Genomic DNA, 24486 nt, shown 5'->3' with positions numbered 1-24486 from the left:
TGTCCCTAGTGTTGGAAAACGCATGATAGCATTGCAGCAATGGTAGCTTTCTGTGTTCTATCACTCCTTTTTTCATCCCTCCATCATTAAAACTTTTCCATCTTTTTTCGCCATTTTACACAGAGATCCAGTATAAAAGATGGAAACCAACACACAATATCATGAAGTCATATATCGTTGTAAAGCTTAGACTATAATCTATCCTTCAGTCACATTGTCATGACACTGAGGTCAAGAGAATTTGACCTTTGACCTCTAATGCTGCAATGGGGCAAATTCTGAATGCAACTCCAAATACCCTTATGACTAACTCCATATTGATCGATTGTGCCCATGGATAGTTCCAGCATAAAGAGCACAAAAAGAGCTTTAAATTGATATATTATATGACTAACAACATTTCTTATCAGAATAAACGTAACTTTGTGCAGTTTGTATCTGATAGAATGTTCAGAACCTTGCATTGGATTCTGTTATTGGGGCCGTTTGTAAATGGCTTTCTTAGCAGCAGAAACACAAAATAATACAAAAACTCAAAAAACTGTACTAAGAAATTAATTCTCTATCCATTATTTTATGTTTTCTCACTCTTACCTCCTTGTCAATATAAACATGTTCTAACTGATGAGGCCCTGACTCAGTGGCAATGGGTTATATTCCAGGTGATATGTGAAAATGATGTTCACTTTTTTATAAAGGCATGAAACTTGGTACACTTGAACAGTTTGGAGCCCTAAACATTTTGAGACATGGAGCCATCGCAACAAAAATTACCATAACCAAATTATGTATTTTGCATCATAGCTCCTGTGCCAAACATGATAACACAGAAAAGGTGATGTCTATCCCTATGTTTGGATGGCCAATGTTTACAATGATACCATTCACAATATCATAAACTGTTCAGGTGAATAATTAATGGTGAATTCAGTGATGTTGTATGAAGCAAATCACACTATCTGAGAACCTAGGCTAGACTTAACTACTACTACTTAACTAGACTATAATATCATGTCTGTTATGTGCATGTATGTTGTATAGAGTTTTAGAAAGCTTAATCCTTTTGTTCATTAACCCTGACAATAAAGTGACTGTAAAGAGGAGAGCAATATTCAATATGACCATAACAACTTAAAGCATAAAAAGAATGTCAAACACAAAAGATGAAAGATACATCCTGCAGATGTGCCGGGATGCATCATCACTGATGGAACCTGGGGTCATTGGGTATTTCGGGTCTTTCAACATCAGACACTCTCGCCCAGGCGACCCAGCCAGGGTTGATCAGACCCCAGCTTGAGTCCCAGCAACAGTCGCCCATGGATCTAGCCTCTTGATCCAAAGCCAGTCTGGTGGCTTTCTCTGCAGCTTCAGTAATGGATCTGATGGCCTTCCTCTATGGCACTTGGTCATGGCGGCAGTGATAATGTTATGGTTTGATGCACTTGGTAGGGCATCGTAGACAGCTTGGACTAAGAACCTGATGTGATGGAAGTCTGCTTGCCAGATATTTGACCAGCTGATATTTCGTTGCAGTACTCTTTCCCATCTAGTCCATGCTCCTTGCTGTCCCATCCCTACCATCCTGCTGACTCGTACCCACAGTTCCTCCTGAACGAGATGTTGCAACTCTTTGCTTTGTCGACTCTCCTGCCTGTTTGGACTTGGATGCCGGCAGATGCCACGTTTGGATCTCTGGACTCTCTGTACTGGAGAGCTTCCCTTGTCAATGACACCAAGAACTCTTCAGAGAGGCCACTAATCGGGAGCTACAGGATGTTACTGGTGTCATACAAGGCAGCACTGCTCATACTGCTGGGTAGGTCTTTAGGGTGGCCGTAAAATTGAGAAAACATGAAGCAGTACCATATTGGCTGCCCTACATGCAAGACATTTTTCTGCGTTCTGGTGCCCCTCCACATGCAGATGGAGTCCTTTTTATTTTTTTCACCCCTGCCCCTCAGAGTCCACCATTGTGCTCCACAATGGAAATTATCTCCGATGTAACGCTTTTTGGAGCCTTTGACAGAGCCATGAAGGTCTCTGTTGCCATATCATAGGCATTGCAGGTATCCCATGTGCAGATGCTGTGTCACAGCCAGTGAAGGCATGGAACACAGGAAGGGCCTTGGATTTGTCAGGACCCAGAGGCTTGGCAATCTCATGAGCAGTAAGGGTGTAACGATTCATCTACTACATCGATGTATCGATTTATATTCCTACAATCCAACTACATCGATAGGTCCATGGCAAGTTGTCCTTCACGGGGACGTATATCGATCTAAAATCAATTTGCAAGGTAAATAATCTATTGTATCGATACTAAGAATTTGCACCTTGTATTTAAGCACGACAAACGTCATATAGATGTTCACTAATCAAATAAAAGAAATTAGAAAAAAATAAATAAAAGGTGTATGTATTTGCCATTAATCATTGTGTTTACTTGTTTATATCCATAATTAATTTATCCCTGATTCCCTTACAAGAAAAACTTTGGGGAATCCTGACCTGCACTGACCAGTATCAGCTATTTATTTCAGTCACACAGATTGAATTTTTGGCAAAAAATACTTACTGTATCAATTTCAAGTCATTGAATCGTATCGTATTGTATCGCTCTAGATGAGCCAAATATCGAATCGTATCGGAACCATGGAAAGTGATACGTATCGTATCGTAGTAAAAACATATCGTTACAGCCCCAATGAGCAGGTATGTATCTGAAGTTCTTACAAGTCCCAAATGTCACCCACAGCTTCTCAGTGTCCAGCTCTGACACATGTGCAATGGCTAGGACAACAACATCTGTGTCCACAGTACACAGGGTGATCTTTTTAAAGCTTTTTCTTGCAGCGCCCGCCGCATGTAGTAGCATCTTTGTATCTGCCTTTTCATGCATGCAAGGGGAAATCTGATCTGTTTCTTGTGGATGAGATGATAGAACAAGATCAAGAGTGAAGAAAAGGATGCTACTCCATGCTCATTGCTCTGTCAAAGGCTCCAAAAGGCATTCCGAAGGAGATCATATCCATTGTGGAGCACTTCACAATTCTCCTGTATGATCACAACGGTGGGTAAGGGGGAGAGAAAATGTCACGGAACACATCAAAATCCACAGTGCCTGGAGCACATCGGACAACATGTAGGTGTTCAAACTTAACAAAACTGGGGAGTCGCGAACACCGAACACCAACCTGATTATTCTGGGGGGCCGGACTCAAAGGTTGCAGCAACACTGCACAACAGTTTCAATTGTGCTAAAACAAACCTTCAGGGGGTGGAGTGCACATGGGAGGAATTTGCCTATTCTGCCAGATCTCTATCAGACTTAGGCAAATGACAGGTTTGGTTAGAGGAGTCTCATTTCACTCGTTAGAAATGAGCAGGCACACCTGTTGTCAATTCAGTTCAACAGCCCAGCCCATTAGACTCCACAGTACAGCCATATAGTCCATGAGCCAGGGGGTTGGTCGTGCCACTTTGGAGGGACCATGTCTCATAGTGATTTTTTTAAAGGTCTATGTCCCTAGTGTTGGAAAACGCATGATAGCATTGCAGCAATGGTAGCTTTCTGTGTTCTATCACTCCTTTTTTCATCCCTCCATCATTAAAACTTTTCCATCTTTTTTCGCCATTTTACACAGAGATCCAGTATAAAAGAGGGAAACCAACACACAATATCATGAAGTCATATATCGTTGTAAAGCTTAGACTATAATCTATCCTTCAGTCACATTGTCATGACACTGAGGTCAAGAGAATTTGACCTTTGACCTCTAATGCTGCAATGGGGCAAATTCTGAATGCAACTCCAAATACCCTTATAACTAACTCCATATTGATCGATTGTGCCCATGGATAGTTCCAGCATAAAGAGCACAAAAAGAGCTTTAAATTGATATATTATATGACTAACAACATTTCTTATCAGAATAAACGTAACTTTGTGCAGTTTGTATCTGATAGAATGTTCAGAACCTTGCATTGGATTCTGTTATTGGGGCTGTTTGTAAATGGCTTTCTTAGCAGCAGAAACACAAAATAATACAAAAACTCAAAAAACTGTACTAAGAAATTAATTCTCTATCCATTATTTTATGTTTTCTCACTCTTACCTCCTTGTCAATATAAACATGTTCTAACTGATGAGGCCCTGACTCAGTGGCAATGGGTTATATTCCAGGTGATATGTGAAAATGATGTTCACTTTTTTATAAAGGCATGAAACTTGGTACACTTGAACAGTTTGGAGCCCTAAACATTTTGAGACATGGAGCCATCGCAACAAAAATTACCATAACCAAATTAAGTATTTTGCATCATATCTCCTGTGCCAAACATGATAACACAGAAAAGGTGATGTCTATCCCTATGTTTGGATGGCCAATGTTTACAATGATACCATTCACAATATCATAAACTGTTCAGGTGAATAATTAATGGTGAATTCAGTGATGTTGTATGAAGCAAATCACACTATCTGAGAACCTAGGCTAGACTTAACTACTACTACTTAACTAGACTATAATATCATGTCTGTTATGTGCATGTATGTTGTATAGAGTTTTAGAAAGCTTAATCCTTTTGTTCATTAACCCTGACAATAAAGTGACTGTAAAGAGGAGAGCAATATTCAATATGACCATAACAACTTAAAGCATAAAAAGAATGTCAAACACAAAAGATGAAAGATACATCCTGCAGATGTGCCGGGATGCATCATCACTGATGGAACCTGGGGTCATTGGGTATTTCGGGTCTTCCAACATCAGACACTCTCGCCCAGGCGACCCAGCCAGGGTTGATCAGACCCCAGCTTGAGTCCCAGCAACAGTCGCCCATGGATCTAGCCTCTTGATCCAAAGCCAGTCTGGTGGCTTTCTCTGCAGCTTCAGTAATGGATCTGATGGCCTTCCTCTATGGCACTTGGTCATGGCGGCAGTGATAATGTTATGGTTTGATGCACTTGGTAGGGCATCGTAGACAGCTTGGACTAAGAACCTGATGTGATGGAAGTCTGCTTGCCAGATATTTGACCAGCTGATATTTCGTTGCAGTACTCTTTCCCATCTAGTCCATGCTCCTTGCTGTCCCATCCCTACCATCCTGCTGACTCGTACCCACAGTTCCTCCTGAACGAGATGTTGCAACTCTTTGCTTTGTCGACTCTCCTGCCTGTTTGGACTTGGATGCCGGCAGATGCCACGTTTGGATCTCTGGACTCTCTGTACTGGAGAGCTTCCCTTGTCAATGACACCAAGAACTCTTCAGAGAGGCCACTAATCGGGAGCTACAGGATGTTACTGGTGTCATACAAGGCAGCACTGCTCATACTGCTGGGTAGGTCTTTAGGGTGGCCGTAAAATTGAGAAAACATGAAGCAGTACCATATTGGCTGCCCTACATGCAAGACATTTTTCTGCGTTCTGGTGCCCCTCCACATGCAGATGGAGTCCTTTTTATTTTTTTCACCCCTGCCCCTCAGAGTCCACCATTGTGCTCCACAATGGAAATTATCTCCGATGTAACGCTTTTTGGAGCCTTTGACAGAGCCATGAAGGTCTCTGTTGCCATATCATAGGCATTGCAGGTATCCCATGTGCAGATGCTGTGTCACAGCCAGTGAAGGCATGGAACACAGGAAGGGCCTTGGATTTGTCAGGACCCAGAGGCTTGGCAATCTCATGAGCAGTAAGGGTGTAACGATTCATCTACTACATCGATGTATCGATTTATATTCCTACAATCCAACTACATCGATAGGTCCATGGCAAGTTGTCCTTCACGGGGACGTATATCGATCTAAAATCAATTTGCAAGGTAAATAATCTATTGTATCGATACTAAGAATTTGCACCTTGTATTTAAGCACGACAAACGTCATATGGATGTTCACTAATCAAATAAAAGAAATTAGAAAAAAATAAATAAAAGGTGTATGTATTTGCCATTAATCATTGTGTTTACTTGTTTATATCCATAATTAATTTATCCCTGATTCCCTTACAAGAAAAACTTTGGGGAATCCTGACCTGCACTGACCAGTATCAGCTATTTATTTCAGTCACACAGATTGAATTTTTGGCAAAAAATACTTACTGTATCAATTTCAAGTCATTGAATCGTATCGTATTGTATCGCTCTAGATGAGCCAAATATCGAATCGTATCGGAACCATGGAAAGTGATACGTATCGTATCGTAGTAAAAACATATCGTTACAGCCCCAATGAGCAGGTATGTATCTGAAGTTCTTACAAGTCCCAAATGTCACCCACAGCTTCTCAGTGTCCAGCTCTGACACATGTGCAATGGCTAGGACAACAACATCTGTGTCCACAGTACACAGGGTGATCTTTTTAAAGCTTTTTCTTGCAGCGCCCGCCGCATGTAGTAGCATCTTTGTATCTGCCTTTTCATGCATGCAAGGGGAAATCTGATCTGTTTCTTGTGGATGAGATGATAGAACAAGATCAAGAGTGAAGAAAAGGATGCTACTCCATGCTCATTGCTCTGTCAAAGGCTCCAAAAGGCATTCCAAAGGAGATCATATCCATTGTGGAGCACTTCACAATTCTCCTGTATGATCACAACGGTGGGTCAGGGGGAGAGAAAATGTCACGGAACACATCAAAATCCACAGTGCCTGGAGCACATCGGACAACATGTAGGTGTTCAAACTTAACAAAACTGGGGAGTCGCGAACACCGAACACCAACCTGATTATTCTGGGGGGCCGGACTCAAAGGTTGCAGCAACACTGCACAACAGTTTCAATTGTGCTAAAACAAACCTTCAGGGGGTGGAGTGCACATGGGAGGAATTTGCCTATTCTGCCAGATCTCTATCAGACTTAGGCAAATGACAGGTTTGGTTAGAGGAGTCTCATTTCACTCGTTAGAAATGAGCAGGCACACCTGTTGTCAATTCAGTTCAACAGCCCAGCCCATTAGACTCCACAGTACAGCCATATAGTCCATGAGCCAGGGGGTTGGTCGTGCCACTTTGGAGGGACCATGTCTCATAGTGATTTTTTTAAAGGTCTATGTCCCTAGTGTTGGAAAACGCATGATAGCATTGCAGCAATGGTAGCTTTCTGTGTTCTATCACTCCTTTTTTCATCCCTCCATCATTAAAACTTTTCCATCTTTTTTTGCCATTTTACACAGAGATCCAGTATAAAAGACGGAAACCAACACACAATATCATGAAGTCATGGAGTTAGTTATAAGGGCATTTGGAGTTGCATTCAGAATTTGCCCCATTGCAGCATTAGAGGTCAACGGTCAAATTCTCTTGACCTCAGTGTCATGACAATGTGACTGAAGGATAGATTATAGTCTAAGCTTTACAACGATATATGACTTCATGATATTGTGTGTTGGTTGGTACATCAACAAGAAATACCAGTTCTACAACTTGACATTCATTTCTCCGATAAGGAAACTGTGCCAGTTTGTGATTGGCTGTATGTGAACAAGGCAGAGAGTATAAAAAAAAGGGAAAGGAGTTGTCCGACCAGTTTTCGCCGAACTTACACCGCAACATCACCAACACTGCCTGAGTCGCCACAGTATTGGTAAGAATACATCTATTTGTCTTCAAATTCTTGTTGACTGAATTGCAATTTAGATTTTTTTAAGTTATATTAAAAACAAATGAATCTTGCATTTAAAAATAGATGAGCAGTATTGTCAGTGATGTAAAACAGACAGCCAGGAAAAAATTGAAAGATAAAGTTGCCCTTGATTGTAGTAATCTTCAGAATTAAAATCTTTACAAAATAGTCTTCGGAAAAACACCTTTTTCAGTAACCACAGCATGAACTGAAACAATCTGAAGGTGCAGTAACACTTAACAGAGTTAACTTGTGTCTTCAAGAAGCAGCTGCAGAGCCAGAGAATCCGCCGCCTCACTGAGACATCCAGAGCATCACAAAGCCAAGAGGCATACAAGGTATAACAGCACAGCACATCTCTGAGTACTGAATGTGTTGTACCATTTATCAGGAGCGTTACAAAAAAATAATGTTTCTTTTTTGTTTTAATATAGATGGCTACTGGTGGTATCGCTCGTCCTTTTGAATACCCTGAAGGAGCTAACGAACAAAGAAAGGAAAACATCAGAGAGGAAACACTGCGTGCCAATAAAGACACTCTGTATTATGATACAGATGCTGAAGGTGAAAAATGCAACCTCATGATGTATAGCACTTTTGTAAGAAAATGTCTGAATGCAATGAAGGAACAGTATCCTGAACTCGAGGAAGAGCGACAGAACGATAAAATTGTCCTCAAGTGCAAGGAAGGTACCATAACTTCATATCCTACTGTAACGGTTTTGGTAAGAGGCCAAATACTAATGGACAGCTTTAAGAGACATTTTCCAGCAATGAAACAAATGGCCCTGCCACCCTCCTTATTAGAGACAATGGTCGAATTAGACAGTACCAATACTGGTGTTATCTCTAGGTCTTTTGAATACCCTCAAGGATCTACTGATCAACAAAAGGAAAGGGTCAGAGAGGAAACACTGCGTGACAATAAAGACACTCTGTATCATGATACCACTTTGTTAGGTAAAATATGCAACCTCACGTTCTATAGCACTCATGTAATAGAATGGCTGAATGCAATGAAGAAACAATATCCTGCATTTAGGGAAATTCAACGTGGCCATTTCATCAACCTCAAGTCCGATATGGGGACCATAACTTTATACCCTAAAGTAACGGTTGTGGTAGAAGGCCAACTAATGGAGAGGTTTGAGGACAATTTTCCACAAATGAAACAAATGGCTGGTCTAGTGAGGAAGGCGAGGGAACCGGCCCCAGACTTCCCCCGCCTGATGAGAAATATCCGTCGGATGAAAAAGTAAGCACAGAAAAAAAGAAGGGAAAAAAACAACAACTACAAAATGGATCATTATAAATAACTGATTATTTAAGCTTCATCGTGCCATTTTAATTCATGAACAGGTATCTGGGTTGTAAAATCAATTACATATTCTTTTCTGATTTGTAAGGGGCCGTTCACATGCCGCGATTTTTGTGCACTCAAAATTGAGAGCGACGCCATGCAAGCGTTTCAAAGCACTTATTTTTGAGTGTGCGACGGCTGCGCCCCGAGATACAAAAAAAAAGTTACATTTTTGGGACGCAGCAACATGCTGCAGTGCATGTTGCTGCGTCCCAAAAATTAAACTTTCTTTAATTGGTAATTGGTTGTTACTCATGTGACTGAGTTTAGTTAGTCTGTGAAGCTTCCTGCTAAATTACCATCATCATCATCGCAGCGCGACGGTTTTGGCTGCTTAGTAACAGCAGGTGCGACAGGAGCGAAACTTCCCAAGCACCTTGTATAAAAGGATGAAAGCAGCACGGCTGGCGTTTTCCATGTGTTTTTAGATACAACATGTGAACGGCCCCTAATACGTTTGTCATGTACATCTGTGTAATTTCTGGTTCTGGTGTTTATATATTGCTTTAGAATTGTGTCGCACGTCTTTAAAAAGTTATGACAATGTATGTAATTTTTAAGTTATATTAAAAACAAATGAATCTTGCATTTAAAAATAGATGAGCCGTATTGTCAGTGATGTAAAACAGACAGCCAGGAAAAGATTGAAAGATGAAGTTGCCCATGATTGTTGTAAACTTCAGAATTTAAATTTTTACAAAATAGTCTTTGGAAAAACACCTTTTTCAGTAACCACAGCATGAACTGAAACAATCTGAAGGTGCAGTAACACTTAACAGAGTTAACTTGTGTCTTCAAGAAGCAGCTGCAGAGCCAGATAATCCGCCGCCTCACTGAGACATCCAGAGCATCACAACGCCAAGAGACATACAAGGTATAACAGCACAGCACGTCTGAGTACTGAATGTGTTGTACTATTTATCAGTAGCGTGTGCATTTAAAGAAAATAATGGTTCTTTTTTGTTTTAATATAGATGGCTGCTGGTGGTATTGCTCGTCCTTTTGAATACCCTGTAGGAGCTAACGAACAAAAAAAGGAAAAGATCAGAGATAAAGCACTGCGTGGCAATAAAGACACTCTGTTTTATGATACCAATACTAGACGTGAAAGATGCAACCTCATGATGTATAGCACTCTTGAAAGAGAATGGCTGAATGCAATGAAGCTAAAATATCGTGAACTCGAGGAAGCACGACAGAACGATACAATTATCCTTGAGTGCGAGGAAGGTACCATAACTTTACACCCTAGTGTAAAGGCTGTGGTAACAGGCGAACTACTAATGGATAGCTTTGAGGAAGATTTTCCACAGATGAAACGATTATTTGCGGAAATGGCAGAATTGGACATAAACGACACTGGCGGTAATGCTCGTCCCTTTGAATACGATGAAGGACGTACCGTGGGTCAAAGGCGTAAGGACAGAGAGGAAACACTGCTCCAAAATGAAGACACTCTGTATTATGATAATAAAAGGTCTGGAGCTAGAGTTGTAAGATGCGACCTCATGTTGTATAGCACTCATGTAAGAGAATGGATGAATGCAATGAGGAGACAATATCCTGAACTTAGGGAAACTCAACAGGACGATATAATCAACCTCAAGTCCAATAGAGGTACCATAACTTTATATCCAAATGTAACGGTTGTGGTAAGAGGCCAACTAATGGAGAAGTTTGAGAGAGATTTTCCAGTTATGAAACAAATTGCCTAGTCACGCATCATATTAGCGGAAATGGCCAAATTACACATAAACATTACTGGTGGTATTGCTCGTCCTTTTGTATACCCTGAAGGATGTACCGACCCTGAAGAGGAGGGGGTCAGACTGGACACACTGCGTGGCAATAAAAACACTCTGTATTATGACACAAAGGCTAACGGTGAAAGATTCAACTATATGTTGTACAGCACTCTTGTAAGAGAATGGCTGAATGCAATGAGGCAAATATATCCTGAACTTAGGGAAATTCAACAAGATAATAGAGTCAACCGCAGGTCTAATAGAGGTACCACAACTTCATATCCTGGTGTAACGGTTGTGGTAGAAGGCCAACTGATGGAGAGGTTTGAGGGAGATATTCCACAAATGATTCAAAGGGCCCAATCTAGTGAGGAATGACGTCCGGATGAGCCAGAAGGTGAGGGCACCTTGTATAAAAGGATGAAAGCAGCACGGCTGGCGTTTTCCATGTGTTTTTAGACACAACATGTGAACGGCCCCTAATACGTTTGTCATGTACATCTGTGTAATTTCTGGTTCTGGTGTTTATATATTGCTTTAGAATTGTGTCGCACGTGTTTAAAAAGTTATGACAATGTATCTTCTGATTGTGTCTCATGACACTCTAGTCTGTCTGCGGGTTATGGAGGAAGTAAAGAGCAGTTTTGTACTCACTGAGCAGGTGGTAGTTTGAGTCTCTCTCATATTTGAAGGTCAGTCTTCCATAGCTGACATAGTTGAGGTTCTTCAGCCACTCGAAATAAGACACAGTCACACCGCCAGCATTCAGGTACATGTCCTGCAGGATGAAACATCACAACTCATCAGACATCTTACCGTTTGGTCTTCACTCCTCTGTGTGTTGAATTATTTTTGATTAAACTTCCCCTCTGTACTGTTTGTTTTAAGATTTTGTTTGGGAAGAAAATTATTATTCTGTAAAATAAAAAGACTGTAAAAAACTAAATGCTTTTGTGAAATTATTTTTGATAAGCTTGAGGAAACGTGTAAAAATGAGCAAAAGACCGTAATATAAAAATATGTTGCTTATACAATAAAGGCTGGAATATAGTTAACATGACTCTTGCTTCTTGTTTTCAAGATAATTTACTCTGGTTATTGTTTGGGTTTCACCGTCTTTGTTTAGATATTATATTTACATATGTGTATTACATTGTGTATTTTTTGCTGCAACATTAAATATTCGTCATATATCTTGGTCAAGTGGCTTCTGGGAAAATTTCATTAGAGAACTATCAAATATTTTCGGTATTTCTCTAAATAAAAACTCACTAATCTTACTGTTTGGGAAAATACCAGAAGAAAAAGATTCACACTTTTTTTTTGATACAACGTGGTTCTGGTAACTTGTGATGCGCATTTGTCATTGTTTTGGACAGTGCATGAGCATCTAGTAAATATTAGTTAATTACAGGGCTGAAATGTTTACTCAGAGAGTGTATGTATAAATGTGTGTGAGAGCTTTGTGGCATGTCATTTTTATGATATTTTTGTTATTTCAGGTGTGTCTGCATTGTTTCAATCAAGAGGATTAAAACTGGAAAGTTTGGGACACACCTATGTCGAAAAAAAGTCACAGTATAGTATGTAAAAAAAAATGTAAAAAAGTCATTGTGTAGTATGTCGAAAAAAGTCATAGTAATATATGTCGAAAGAAATTAAAATGTCATGGTATAATAAGTTGAAAAAAAGAAAAAAATGGTCATGATTTGGTATGGCCAAAAAAATCCAAAAAAGTTATAGTATGTCGAAGAAAATTCATTGTATAGTATGTAGAAAGACGCAAAAAAGTAATTGTATAGTATGTGGAAAAAATAAAATAAAAATCCTAGTATAGTATGTCCCAAAAAGTCGGTTGGTCACCATCTTAAAACAGGATAAACTTTGTCACACAATACTGAGTGAGTTGTAACTCTGTTTAAGGTTGCAATGCTCCCATTTATATGGCTGACAGTTCTATAACGTATAAAAGCTTTTGTCAGTGTGAGAGCGAACATAGTATGGACAAGTGCAGACCCGGTACTGGAATGTTTGTGATTATGTGTGTGACGCAGATTTCACTCACAGCAACTCTGGCCTGGAAGTCAGCGGTAGGTACGACTGGGATGGGCCCTCCCTGCTTGCCAAACTTCCTCTCTAAACTTTCCTGAACAGACACTAGAAGAAATGAAAGAGAAATTAGAGACATCAAAGATATCTTTTGTTTCTACATCAACAAGAAATACCAGTTCTACAACTTGACATTCTTCATTTCTCCAATAAGGCCACGTATGCTGAAAATGACTGTGCCATTTTGTGATTGGCTGTATGTGAACAAGGCAGAGAGTTGGCACAAGGGAAAGGAGTTGTCCGACACCAGTTTTCGCCGAACTTACACCGCAACATCACCAATGCTGCCTGAGTCGCCAGAGTTTCGGTAAGAATACATCTATTTGTCTTCAAATTCTTGTTGACTGAATTGCAATTTAGATTTTTTTAAGTTATATTAAAAACAAATGAATCTTGCATTTAAAAATAGATGAGCAGTATTGTCAGTGATGTAAAACAGACAGCCAGGAAAAGATTGAAAGATGAAGTTGCCCTTGATTGTAGTAATCTTCAGAATTAAAATCTTTACAAAATAGTCTTTGGAAAAACACCTTTTTCAGTAACCACAGCATGTACTGAAACAATCTGAAGGTGCAGTAACACTTAACAGAGTTAACTTGTGCCTTCAAGAAGCAGCTGCAGAGCCGGAGAATCCGCCGCCCCACTGAGACATCCAGAGCATCACAAAGCCAAGAGGCATACAAGGTATAACAGCACAGCACATCTCTGAGTACTAGATGTGTTGTACCATTTATCAGGAGCGTTACAAAAAAATAATGTTTCTTTTTTGTTTTAATATAGATGGCTACTGGTGGTATTGCTCGTCCTTTTGAATACCCTGAAGGAGCTAACGAACAAAGAAAGGAAAACATCAGAGAGGAAACACTGCGTGCCAATAAAGACACTCTGTATTATGATACAGATGCTGAAGGTGAAAAATGCAACCTCATGATGTATAGCACTTTTGTAAGAAAATGTCTGAATGCAATGAAGGAACAATATCCTGAACTCGAGGAAGAGCGACAGAACGATAAAATTGTCCTCAAGTGCAAGGAAGGTACCATAACTTTATATCCTACTGTAATGGTTCTGGTAAGAGGCCAAATACTAATGGACAGCTTTAAGAGACATTTTCCAGCAATGAAACAAATGGTCCTGCCACCCTCCTTATTAGAGACAATGGTCGAATTGGACAGTACCAATACTGGTGTTATCTCTAGGTCTTTTGAATACCCTCAAGGATCTACTGATCAACAAAAGGAAAGGGTCAGAGAGGAAACACTGCGTGACAATAAAGACACTCTGTATCATGATACCACTTTGTTAGGTAAAATATGCAACCTCACGTTCTATAGCACTCATGTAATAGAATGGCTGAATGCAATGAAGAAACAATATCCTGCATTTAGGGAAATTCAACGTGGCCATTTCATCAACCTCAAGTCCGATATGGGGACCATAACTTTATACCCTAAAGTAACGGTTGTGGTAGAAGGCCAACTAATGGAGAGGTTTGAGGACAATTTTCCACAAATGAAACAAATGGCTGGTCTAGTGAGGAAGGCGAGGGAACCGGCCCCACACTTCCCCCGCCTGATGAGAAATATCCGTCGGATGAAAAAGTAAGCACAGAAAAAAAGAAGGGAAAAAAACAACAACTACAAAATGGATCATTACAAATAACTGATTATTTAAGCTTCATTCTGCCATTTTAATTCATGAACAGGTATCTGGGTTGTAAAATCAATTACATATTCTTTTCTGATTTGTAAGGGGCCATTCACATGCCGCTGGATGAAAGCAGCACGGCTGGCGTTTTCCATGTGTTTTTAGACACAACATGTGCACGGCCCCTAATACGTTTGTCATGTACATCTGTGTAATTTCTGGTTCTGGTGTTTATATATTGCTTTAGAATTGTGTCGCACGTGTTTAAAAAGTTATGACAATGTATCTTCTGATTGTGTCTCATGACACTCTAGTCTGTCTGCGGGTTATGGAGGAAGTAAAGAGCGGTTTTGTACTCACTGAGCAGGTGGTAGTTTGAGTCTCTCTCATATTTGAAGGTCAGTCTTCCATAGCTGACATAGTTGAGGTTCTTCAGCCACTCGAAATAAGACACAGTCACACCGCCAGCATTCAGGTACATGTCCTGCAGGATGAAACATCACAACTCATCAGACATCTTACCGTTTGGTCTTCACTCCTCTGTGTGTTGAATTATTTTTGATTAAACTTCCCCTCTGTACTGTTTGTTTTAAGATTTTGTTTGGGAAGAAAATTATTATTCTGTATAATATAGACATTGGAAAAAAACTAAATGAAATGCTTTTGTGAAATTATTTTTGACAAGCTTGAGGAAACGTGTAAAAATGAGCAAAAGACCGTAATATAAAAATATGTTGCTTACACAATAAAGGCTGGAATATAGTTAACATGACTCTTGCTTCTTGTTTTCAAGATAATTTACTCTGGTTATTGTTTGGGTTTCACCGTCTTTGTTTAGATATTATATTTACATATGTGTATTACATTGTGGATTTTTTGCTGCAACATTAAATATTCGTCATATATTTTTGGTCAAGTGGCTTCTGGGAAAATTTCATTAGAGAACTATCAAATATTTTTGGTATTTCTCTAAATAAAAACTCACTAATCTTACTGTTTGGGAAAATACCAGAAGAAAAAGATTCACACTTATTCCTAGTAATAGAGGTAGTAATAATTAAACAAATTACAAGGGATTGGTTAAAAGATGATAAAAACTGGCACGGCCATTTCCAAAGGGATCCCTTGACCTCTGACCTCAAGATATGTGAATGATAATGGGTTCTATGGGTACCCACAAGTCTCCCCTTTACAGACATGCCCACTTTATGATAATCACATGCAGTTTAAGGCAAGTCATAGTCAAGTCAGCACACTGACACACTGACAGCTGTTGTTGCCTGTTGGGCTTGAGTTTGCCATGTTATGATTTGAGCATATTTTTCTATGCTAAATGCAGTACCTGTGAGGGTTTCTGGACAATATTTGTCATTGTTTTGTGTTGATAATTGATTTCCAATAATAAATATATACATACATTTGCATAAAGCAAGTATATTTGCCCACTCCCATGTTGATAAGAGTATTAAATACTTGACAAATCTCCCTTTAAGGTACATCTGAACAGATAAATTGCGATATATCGCGATAAATCATGGACAATCATGCGATTTATCGCAATTAAATATTGTAACCGATTGACAGCCCTAATAAAAAGATAAAAGAAAAGAGGCAGAAGTGAGGGGAAGGGAGAACCAGTTTGTAGTCCTCCAGCTGTTTGGGGTCGATGCCCTCTGAGTTGTAGATGGCTCCATCAATCTCACCGATGCCCACACACTCGGCCCCAAACCTGTGCAGGTACCTCATGGAGTGGAGACCCACATTACCAAAGCCCTGTGAAAAGTCACAGCAAGGGAATAATCACCACGGTCCAACATCACTATGAGAATCACTTTTTAATCATTAAATAATATCAGTAGTAAACACTGTTAATGGTTATACCCTGTTTTACTCAACCATAAACTTTGATTCAGAGCACATTCCTCTGGTGCCACCATGTGGCCGGTTTAGGTTATAACAACAGGGCCGGGCTAAAACAGATGGCATGGCTCTGATTGAGGCTCTAAAACCCTTCATCATGATTTCAAATGAAAACTTAAATCCTGCGAGTATCTGTGAGCAAATATCTGCACATTTCCATCTAAAATGTTTCTACTATGCTCAAACCATGTGTGTATGTGTGTACCTGGATGACGAAGGTCTTGTCCTGGAAGCCGGGTGTCAGGCCCAGCATGCTCATGTAGGACGCCTCGTTGATGAAGTTCTCGATGCCGTGGAAAACTCCACGACCGGTGGCTGAGATACGTCCGTGGATTCCTCCCTGGCTGATGGGCTTTCCTGTCACACAGGCATGGGCGTTGATGTCCTGCACACACATACAGAGAAGATCAGACCACATGGACCATAGACTGAAGTAGATTATATGCACAGTATTTGTGTCAAAGCCCACAGGAGACTTTTTGTAGCCTCAATTTGGGTTTAGAACTGAGCAAGCGGCAACCAACATGACTGAGTGTGATTGACTGAGACACAAACACAGCCCAAAACATACTATTCTGAAAGTCTTAATGTCTCCAATGAGCCTCAAAATAGCGACCAAGACACCCATTAAAAAACACAAAATCAGGACTGAGACCAAAAATTGCAGGAAAAAAAATTATAGCCTATATTTCAATTAGGGTTGACCCGAATGCTTCGAAGCTTCGACCGTTGCCATGGTAATCGACCTCTAAATCAGTATTGAATGCTTTTTTTTCATATATAAGTATGTAATATAAATGTATAAATCCACAAATAGCCCATGGAATAAGGAATAATCCCACAACATTATTCATATTTAACATTAATTATTATTAGTTATTCTCAGACGGATATCGCTGCTGAAGCACAAAAGATTTATTCATGACAGCCCTAATTTCAATAGAAAATTGGCTAAAAATGTCGGGAAAAAAAAAATAAATAAAAAAAATCATAGCCCAGTATGTCGGGAAAAAAAAATTTAGAATTTTATGAAAAAAAGTCATAGTATAGTATGTCAAACAAATTCATGAAAGAAAAGTCATAGTATAGTATGTCAAAAAAACAATAACAAACATTAGCTTGGTTGCATGCTTTTACCATTGAGAATTTGGTGCTTTTGAAAATTAAATACTTTTTTTTGATACAACGTGGTTCTGGTAACTTGTGATGTGCATTTGTCATTGTTTTGGACAGTGCATGAGCATCGAGTAATGGAAATATTAGTTAAAACTGAAAAGTTTGGGACACACCTACTCCCATTGTGTGATATACGGTTGGAATGTCCTGCGGGCACGTCTGGGGAACGCGCACGTCGGGGCACGTACATGTCTTCAGACCAAGACTCTTATAAAACATGTCAAATTTGGGGAAGGTTGGACAATGTATAGTCAATTTACAACAACTTCCTGTTTCCTGTAGGGGGCGCTATGACTATCACGCATAATACCACATATATGTCTTCAGGCCTGGACTATTATCCAGCTTGTGAAGTTTGGAGCAGATTGGACTATGTAAAGTCAATTTACAACAGCTTCCTGTGTCATGGCGAATCATTTAAATTCTCCGCCACGCCACGTCAACACCGTTTCATGAAAACTCACAATTTGAGCAACTTTTCATCACAAAGGTCTTAAGATACTACTGACCAAATTTGAAGTTGATCGGGTTAAATCTCTAGGAGGAGTTCATAAAAGTATGCATAAAATACATAAATTATATGAAAAACACAAAATTCAAGATGGCCGACTTCCGGGTGGGCGGAGCTAATGAAACCCAATGAGGAATATGTTTCCAAGAATGAGTGGGATATGCATACCAAATTTCATGAATATCGGATTAATTTTGTCCAAATCACAGCCAGGGGGCGCTATAGAGCCGGTTAAACACGCTAAGCCCAATCGCTGTACATTCCCGTAAAGTTTACGGGTGTCCATCGTGTTGCCAAGTTTCATGAGTTTTCGAGTATACCAAGGGTGTCAAAGACATGTTCAAAGGCTAAAAGACATAAGGGGGCGCTAGGGCGCCGACATGCCACGCCCACGCAAAATTTCACCCCTAAATCGAAGAAATTACGAGTTTGGATGTGCGTGTAAAGTTTCATGAATTTTTGTCCAGGTATGAGCATGTGAGCAATGACATACTTGAATTTCGTGACGATCGAAGAAACTTTCTCTGAAAAACTGCCTACATTAGGGTGCGCTATCTCGCCCCCTGGAGACACCCGAGCCGGGTCACTCCAGAACATTGAATTTCCCACCAGTTCTGACGCATATTCCACTTTTGGTGAGTTTTTGGGGATGGCTAAGGTCCCAAAAAGGCAATCTCCCGGCAGAAAAAGAATAATCCTTAGAAAAACAATAGGTTTCCTTGCACTTCGTGCCAGGACACCGTTGGGGTCCTGGCACTTTCGTGCCCGGGCCCTAATAATAATCCTTAGAAGAACAATAGGTCATCCGCCGACGTTGTCGGTGCTCGGGCCCTAATAATAATTCTTAGAAAAACAATAGGTTTCCTTGCACTTTCGTGTGTTTCTGTGTTTCTAGGTGAGCTAAAGTGGTTAAAGGATGTATAAAAGTAGCGACACAGATGTATAAAGAATGTGTATGAATAAGGGACCGGCGGTAATGCAAACAAGAGATTTATATCGGAGTTTTGCAAGTTGTTACAAGGATGTTGTAGGGGTTCTACTTAGTAGGTTTTGGTTATCAGCAAATTAATTAATAAATAATAATAGAATTATTAATATTAATAAAGATTATCAATAAACATCAGTAATAAACGGGGCACCACCCTGGAATCAGGGACCAATGACCAAAACGTTAATATAGTCTCATTATATATGCTAAACTATCAATTTGGAACGTTGATTAATAATTAAATTAATAACTATAACCAGAATAGATAGTAAAGGTTGAAGGATATCGGAGTTCTTGACATAGCAGAGGTTGGCATTATTCACTCTTGTGCAACATTAAAGAGATCAGCATGTATATTCCACAAACATTTATTTACAAGATAATAAAGGTTCAAAACACAATATTAATCTAACTAAATAACTAAACTAAACAAACCAAACACAGTGTGTGTGTGTGTGTGTGTGTGTGTGTGTGAGAGAGAGAGAGAGAGAGGGGGGGACAAGATGGCCAACATGTTGAAACTGTGGAACACTTTAAATACCTCGGTACAGACTTGGACACCCAAGTGAGCTTCTCTGTAAATACAGAGTATATTTTCAAGAGATGCTCACAGCGACTTTATCTTCTAAGGAAACTTAGTGGCCTCGGTGTCAGCCGGCAGATTTTAGAATTAGTGTACAAAACTATAGTCCATGAGCCAGGGGGTTGGTCGTGCCACTTTGGAGGGACCATGTCTCATAGTGATTTTTTTAAAGGTCTATGTCCCTAGTGTTGGAAAACGCATGATAGCATTGCAGCAATGGTAGCTTTCTATGTTCTATCACTCCTTTTTTCATCCCTCCATCATTAAAACTTTTCCATCTTTTTTCGCCATTTTACACAGAGATCCAGTATAAAAGACGGAAACCAACACACAATATCATGAAGTCATGGAGTTAGTTATAAGGGCATTTGGAGTTGCATTCAGAATTTGCCCCATTGCAGCATTAGAGGTCAAAGGTCAAATTCTCTTGACCTCAGTGTCATGACAATGTGACTGAAGGATAGATTATAGTCTAAGCTTTACAACGATATATGACTTCATGATATTGTGTGTTGGTTGGTACATCAACAAGAAATACCAGTTCTACAACTTGACATTCATTTCTCCGATAAGGCCACGTATGCTGAAAATGACTGTGCCATTTTATGATTGGCTGTATGTGAACAAGGCAGAGAGTATAAAAAAAAGGGAAAGGAGTTGTCCGACCAGTTTTCGCCGAACTTACACCGCAACATCACCAACACTGCCTGAGTCGCCACAGTATCGGTAAGAATACATCTATTTGTCCTTCAAATTCTTGTTGACTGAATTGCAATTTAGATTTTTTTAAGTTATATTAAAAACAAATGAATCTTGCATTTAAAAATAGATGAGCAGTATTGTCAGTGATGTAAAACAGACAGCCAGGAAAAGATTGAAAGATAAAGTTGCCCTTGATTGTAGTAATCTTCAGAATTAAAATCTTTACAAAATAGTCTTTGGAAAAACACCTTTTTCAGTAACCACAGCATGAACTGAAACAATCTGAAGGTGCAGTAACACTTAACAGAGTTAACTTGTGTCTTCAAGAAGCAGCTGCAGAGCCAGAGAATCCGCCGCCTCACTGAGACATCCAGAGCATCACAAAGCCAAGAGACATACAAGGTATAACAGCACAGCACGTCTGAGTACTGAATGTGTTTTACCATTTATCAGGAGCGTTACAAAAAAATAATGGTTCTTTTTTGTTTTAATATAGATGGCTGCTGGTGGTAACGCTCGTCCTTTTAGATACCCTGAAGGAGCTAGCGAACAAAAAAAGGAAAACATCAGAGAGAAAGCACTGCGTGCCAATAAAGACACTCTGTATTATGATACAGATGCTGAAGGTGAAAAATGCAACCTCATGATGTATAGCACTTCTGTAAGAAAATGTCTGAATGCAATGAAGGAACAATATCCTGAACTCGAGGAAGAGCGACAGAACGATAAAATTGTCCTCAAGTGCAAGGAAGGTACCATAACTTCATATCCTACTGTAACGGTTTTGGTAAGAGGCCAAATACTAATGGACAGCTTTAAGAGACATTTTCCAGCAATGAAACAAATGGCCCTGCCACCCTCCTTATTAGAGGGAATGGTCGAATTGGACAGTACCAATACTGGTGTTATCTCTAGGTCTTTTGAATACCCTCAAGGATCTACTGTTCAACAAAAGGAAAGGGTCAGAAAGGAAACACTGCGTAACAATAAAGACACTCTGCATCATGATACCACTTTGTTAGGTAAAATATGCAACCTCACGTTCTATAGCACTCATGTAAAAGAATGGCTGAATGCAATGAAGGAACAATATCCTACATATAGGGAAATTCAACGTGGCCATTTCATCAACCTCAAGTCCAATATGGTGACCATAACTTTATACCCTAAAGTAACGGTTGTGGTAGAAGGCCAACTAATGGAGAGGTTTGAGGACAATTTTCCACAAATGAAACAAATGGCTGGTCTAGTGAGGAAGGCGAGGGAACCGGCCCCACACTTCCCCCGCCTGATGAGAAATATCCGTCGGATGAAAAAGTAAGCACAGAAAAAAAGAAGGGAAAAAAAACAACAACTACAAAATGGATCATTACAAATAACTGATTATTTAAGCTTCATTCTGCCATTTTAATTCATGAATAGGTATCTGGGTTGTAAAATCAATTACATATTCTTTTCTGATTTGTAAGGGGCCATTCACATGCCGCTGGATGAAAGCAGCACGGCTGGCGTTTTCCATGTGTTTTTAGATACAACATGTGAACGGCCCCTAATACGTTTGTCATGTACATCTGTGTAATTTCTGGTTCTGGTGTTTATATATTGCTTTAGAATTGTGTCGCACGTGTTTAAAAAGTTATGACAATGTATCTTCTGATTGTGTCTCATGACACTCTAGTCTGTCTGCGGGTTATGGAGGAAGTAAAGAGCGGTTTTGTACTCACTGAGCAGGTGGTAGTTTGAGTCTCTCTCATATTTGAAGGTCAGTCTTCCATAGCTGACATGGTTGAGGTTCTTCAGCCACTCGAAATAAGACACAGTCACACCGCCAGCATTCAGGTACATGTCCTGCAGGATGAAACATCACAACTCATCAGACATCTTACCGTTTGGTCTTCACTCCTCTGTGTGTTGAATTATTTTTGATTAAACTTCCCCTCTGTACTGTTTGTTTTAAGATTTTGTTTGGGAAGAAAATTATTATTCTGTATAATAAAAAGACTGTAAAAAACTGTAAATGAAATGCTTTTGTGAAATTATTTTTGACAAGCTTGAGGAAACGTGTAAAAATGAGCAAAAGACCTTAATATAAAAATATGTTGCTTACACAATAAAGGCTGGAATATAGTTAACATGACTCTTGCTTCTTGTTTTCAAGATAATTTGGATGGTTATTGTTTGGGTTTCACCGTCTTTGTTTAGATATTATATTTATATATGTGTATTACATTGTGTATTTTTTGCTGCAACATTAAATATTTGTCATATATTTTGGTCAAGTGGCTTCTGGGAAAATTTCATTAGAGAACTATCAAATATTTTCGGTATTTCTCTAAATAAAACTCCACTAATCTTACTGTTTGGGAAAATACCAGAAGAAAAAGATTCACACTTATTCCTAGTAATAGAGGTAGTAATAATTAAACAAATTACAAGGGATTGGTTAAAAGATGATAAAAACTGGCACGGCCATTTCCAAAGGGATCCCTTGACCTCTGACCTCAAGATATGTGAATGATAATGGGTTCTATGGGTACCCACGAGTCTCCCCTTTACAGACATGCTCACTTTATGATAATCACATGCAGTTTAAGGCAAGTCAGCACACTGACACACTGACAGCTGTTGTTGCCTGTTGGGCTTGAGTTTGCCATGTTATGCTTTGAGCATAATTTTTATGCTAAATGCAGTACCTGTGAGGGTTTCTGGACAATATTTGTCATTGTTTTGTGTTGATAATTGATTTCCAATAATAAATATATACATACATTTGCATAAAGCAAGTATATTTGTCCACTCCCATGTTGATAAGAGTATTAAATACTTGACAAATCTCCCTTTAAGGTACATCTGAACAGATAAATTGCGATATATCGCGATAAATCATGGACAATCATGCGATTTATTGCAATTAAATATTGTAACCGATTGACAGCCCTAATAAAAAGATAAAAGAAAAGAGGCAGAAGTGAGGGGAAGGGAGAACCAGTTTGTAGTCCTCCAGCTGTTTGGGGTCGATGCCCTCTGAGTTGTAGATGGCTCCATCAATCTCACCAATGCCCACACACTCGGCCCCAAACCTGTGCAGGTACCTCATGGAGTGGAGACCCACATTACCAAAGCCCTGTGAAAAGTCACAGCAAGGGAATAATCACAACGGTCCAACATCACTATGAGAATCACTTTTTAATCATTAAATAATATCAGTAGTAAACACTGTTAATGGTTATACCCTGTTTTACTCAACCATAAACTTTGAATCAGCGCACATTCCTCTGGTGCCACCATGTAGCCGGTTTAGGTTATAACATCAGGGCCGGGCTAAAACAGATGGCATGGCTCTGATTGAGGCTCTAAAACCCTTCATCATGATTTCAAATGAAAACTTAAATCCTGCGAGTATCTGTGAGCAAATATCTGCACATTTCCATCTAAAATGTTTCTACTATGCTCAAACCACGTGTGTATGCGTGTACCTGGATGACGAAGGTCTTGTCCTGGAAGCCGGGTGTCAGGCCCAGCATGCTCATGTAGGACGCCTCGTTGATGAAGTTCTTGATGCCGTGGAAAACTCCACGACCGGTGGCTGAGATACGTCCGTGGATTCCTCCCTGGCTGATGGGCTTTCCTGTCACACAGGCATGGGCGTTGATGTCCTGCACACACATACAGAGAAGATCAGACCACATGGACCATAGACTGAAGTAGATTATATGCACAGTATGTGTCAAAGCCCACAGGAGACTTTTTGTAGCCTCAATTTGGGTTTAGAACTGAGCAAGTGGCAACCAACATGGCTGAGTATGATTGACTGAGACACAAACACAGCCCAAAACATACTATTCTGAAAGTCTTAATGTCTCCAATGAGCCTCAAAATAGCGACCAAGACACCCATTAAAAGACACAAAATCAGGACTGAGACCAAAAATTGCAGGAAAAAAAATTATATATTTCAATTAGGGTTGACTCGAATGCTTCGAAGCTTCGACCGTTGCCATGGTAATCGACCTCTAAATCAGTATTTTCATATATAAGTATGTAATATAAATGTATAAATCCACAAATAGCCCATGGAATAAGGAATAATCCCACAGCATTATTCACATTTAACATTAATTATTAT

The 24486-nt window shown here is 39.6% G+C and overlaps 4 protein-coding genes across 54 annotated transcripts in view; 1 reads left to right on the top strand and 3 right to left on the bottom strand.

The window, feature by feature from the left end:
* Positions 1-14598, top strand: part of LOC119478922 — a 41250-nt gene extending 26652 nt beyond the window's left edge. For 15 of the 50 annotated variants that reach the window (XR_005204550.1, XM_037754004.1, XM_037754003.1 and 12 more), the window contains one exon: positions 8311-9143. Coding sequence is in view for 15 of the 50 variants with exons in the window: in XM_037754004.1 (XP_037609932.1) it covers positions 8311-8879 (569 nt within the window). In the remaining 35 variants the exon portion in view is untranslated. Of the gene's footprint in view, positions 1-7710; positions 7959-8054; positions 9144-9779; positions 9855-12889; positions 13142-13382; positions 13519-13614 lie in introns of those variants that run through there. The other 35 variants (XR_005204541.1, XR_005204538.1, XR_005204540.1 and 32 more) reach the window with 14 other exon arrangements.
* The window catches only part of LOC119478916, a 47992-nt gene extending 32888 nt beyond the window's left edge, over positions 1-15104 (bottom strand). Inside the window, exons 1-2 of one of the 2 annotated variants that reach the window (XM_037753990.1) lie at positions 14842-15104; positions 12791-12882 (exon numbers count right to left, since the gene is read on the bottom strand). In XM_037753990.1, the coding sequence (XP_037609918.1) occupies positions 12791-12882; positions 14842-14962 (213 nt within the window). In that variant the 5' untranslated portion in view covers positions 14963-15104. The remainder of the gene's footprint in view (positions 1-12790; positions 12883-14841) is intronic. The other variant, XM_037753991.1, reaches the window with a different exon arrangement.
* A 922-nt stretch (positions 15105-16026) lies between these two features.
* On the bottom strand, positions 16027-16834 carry LOC119478942 (glutamate dehydrogenase, mitochondrial-like). The gene is made up of 2 exons (XM_037754045.1): positions 16607-16834; positions 16027-16254 (listed from the first exon to the last, which is right to left on the bottom strand). Exons 1-2 carry the CDS (start codon positions 16817-16819, stop codon positions 16042-16044), a joined length of 426 nt encoding a protein of 141 aa, XP_037609973.1. The 5' UTR covers positions 16820-16834; the 3' UTR covers positions 16027-16041.
* Positions 16835-22753: 5919 nt separating this feature from the next.
* On the bottom strand, positions 22754-24066 carry LOC119479850 (glutamate dehydrogenase, mitochondrial-like). Its single transcript, XM_037755819.1, has 3 exons — positions 23838-24066; positions 23348-23485; positions 22754-22759 (listed from the first exon to the last, which is right to left on the bottom strand). The coding sequence occupies exons 1-3, from the start codon at positions 24048-24050 to the stop codon at positions 22754-22756; spliced, it is 357 nt and encodes a 118-aa protein (XP_037611747.1). The 5' UTR covers positions 24051-24066.
* Positions 24067-24486: the final 420 nt, after the last annotated feature.

The sequence above is a fragment of the Sebastes umbrosus genome, chromosome 20, assembly GCF_015220745.1.
Source record: "Sebastes umbrosus isolate fSebUmb1 chromosome 20, fSebUmb1.pri, whole genome shotgun sequence".
Classification (NCBI taxonomy): domain Eukaryota; kingdom Metazoa; phylum Chordata; class Actinopteri; order Perciformes; family Sebastidae; genus Sebastes; species Sebastes umbrosus.
Note: the sequence above shows the minus strand (reverse complement) of the source record. Positions and strands in the feature narration are given on the sequence as shown.

Excerpts from the sequence above, each read along its gene's own strand:
- LOC119479850 (XM_037755819.1), bottom strand. The coding sequence starts at position 24,050 with ATGTGGTCTGATCTTCTCTGTATGTGTGTGCAGGACATCAACGCCCAT. Across the intron at positions 23,486-23,837 it reads ACAAGACCTTCGTCATCCAG|GGCTTTGGTAATGTGGGTCT; the intron begins GTACACGCATAC and ends GACTTTTCACAG.
- LOC119478942 (XM_037754045.1), bottom strand. The coding sequence starts at position 16,819 with ATGTGGTCTGATCTTCTCTGTATGTGTGTGCAGGACATCAACGCCCAT. Across the intron at positions 16,255-16,606 it reads ACAAGACCTTCGTCATCCAG|GGCTTTGGTAATGTGGGTCT; the intron begins GTACACACATAC and ends GACTTTTCACAG.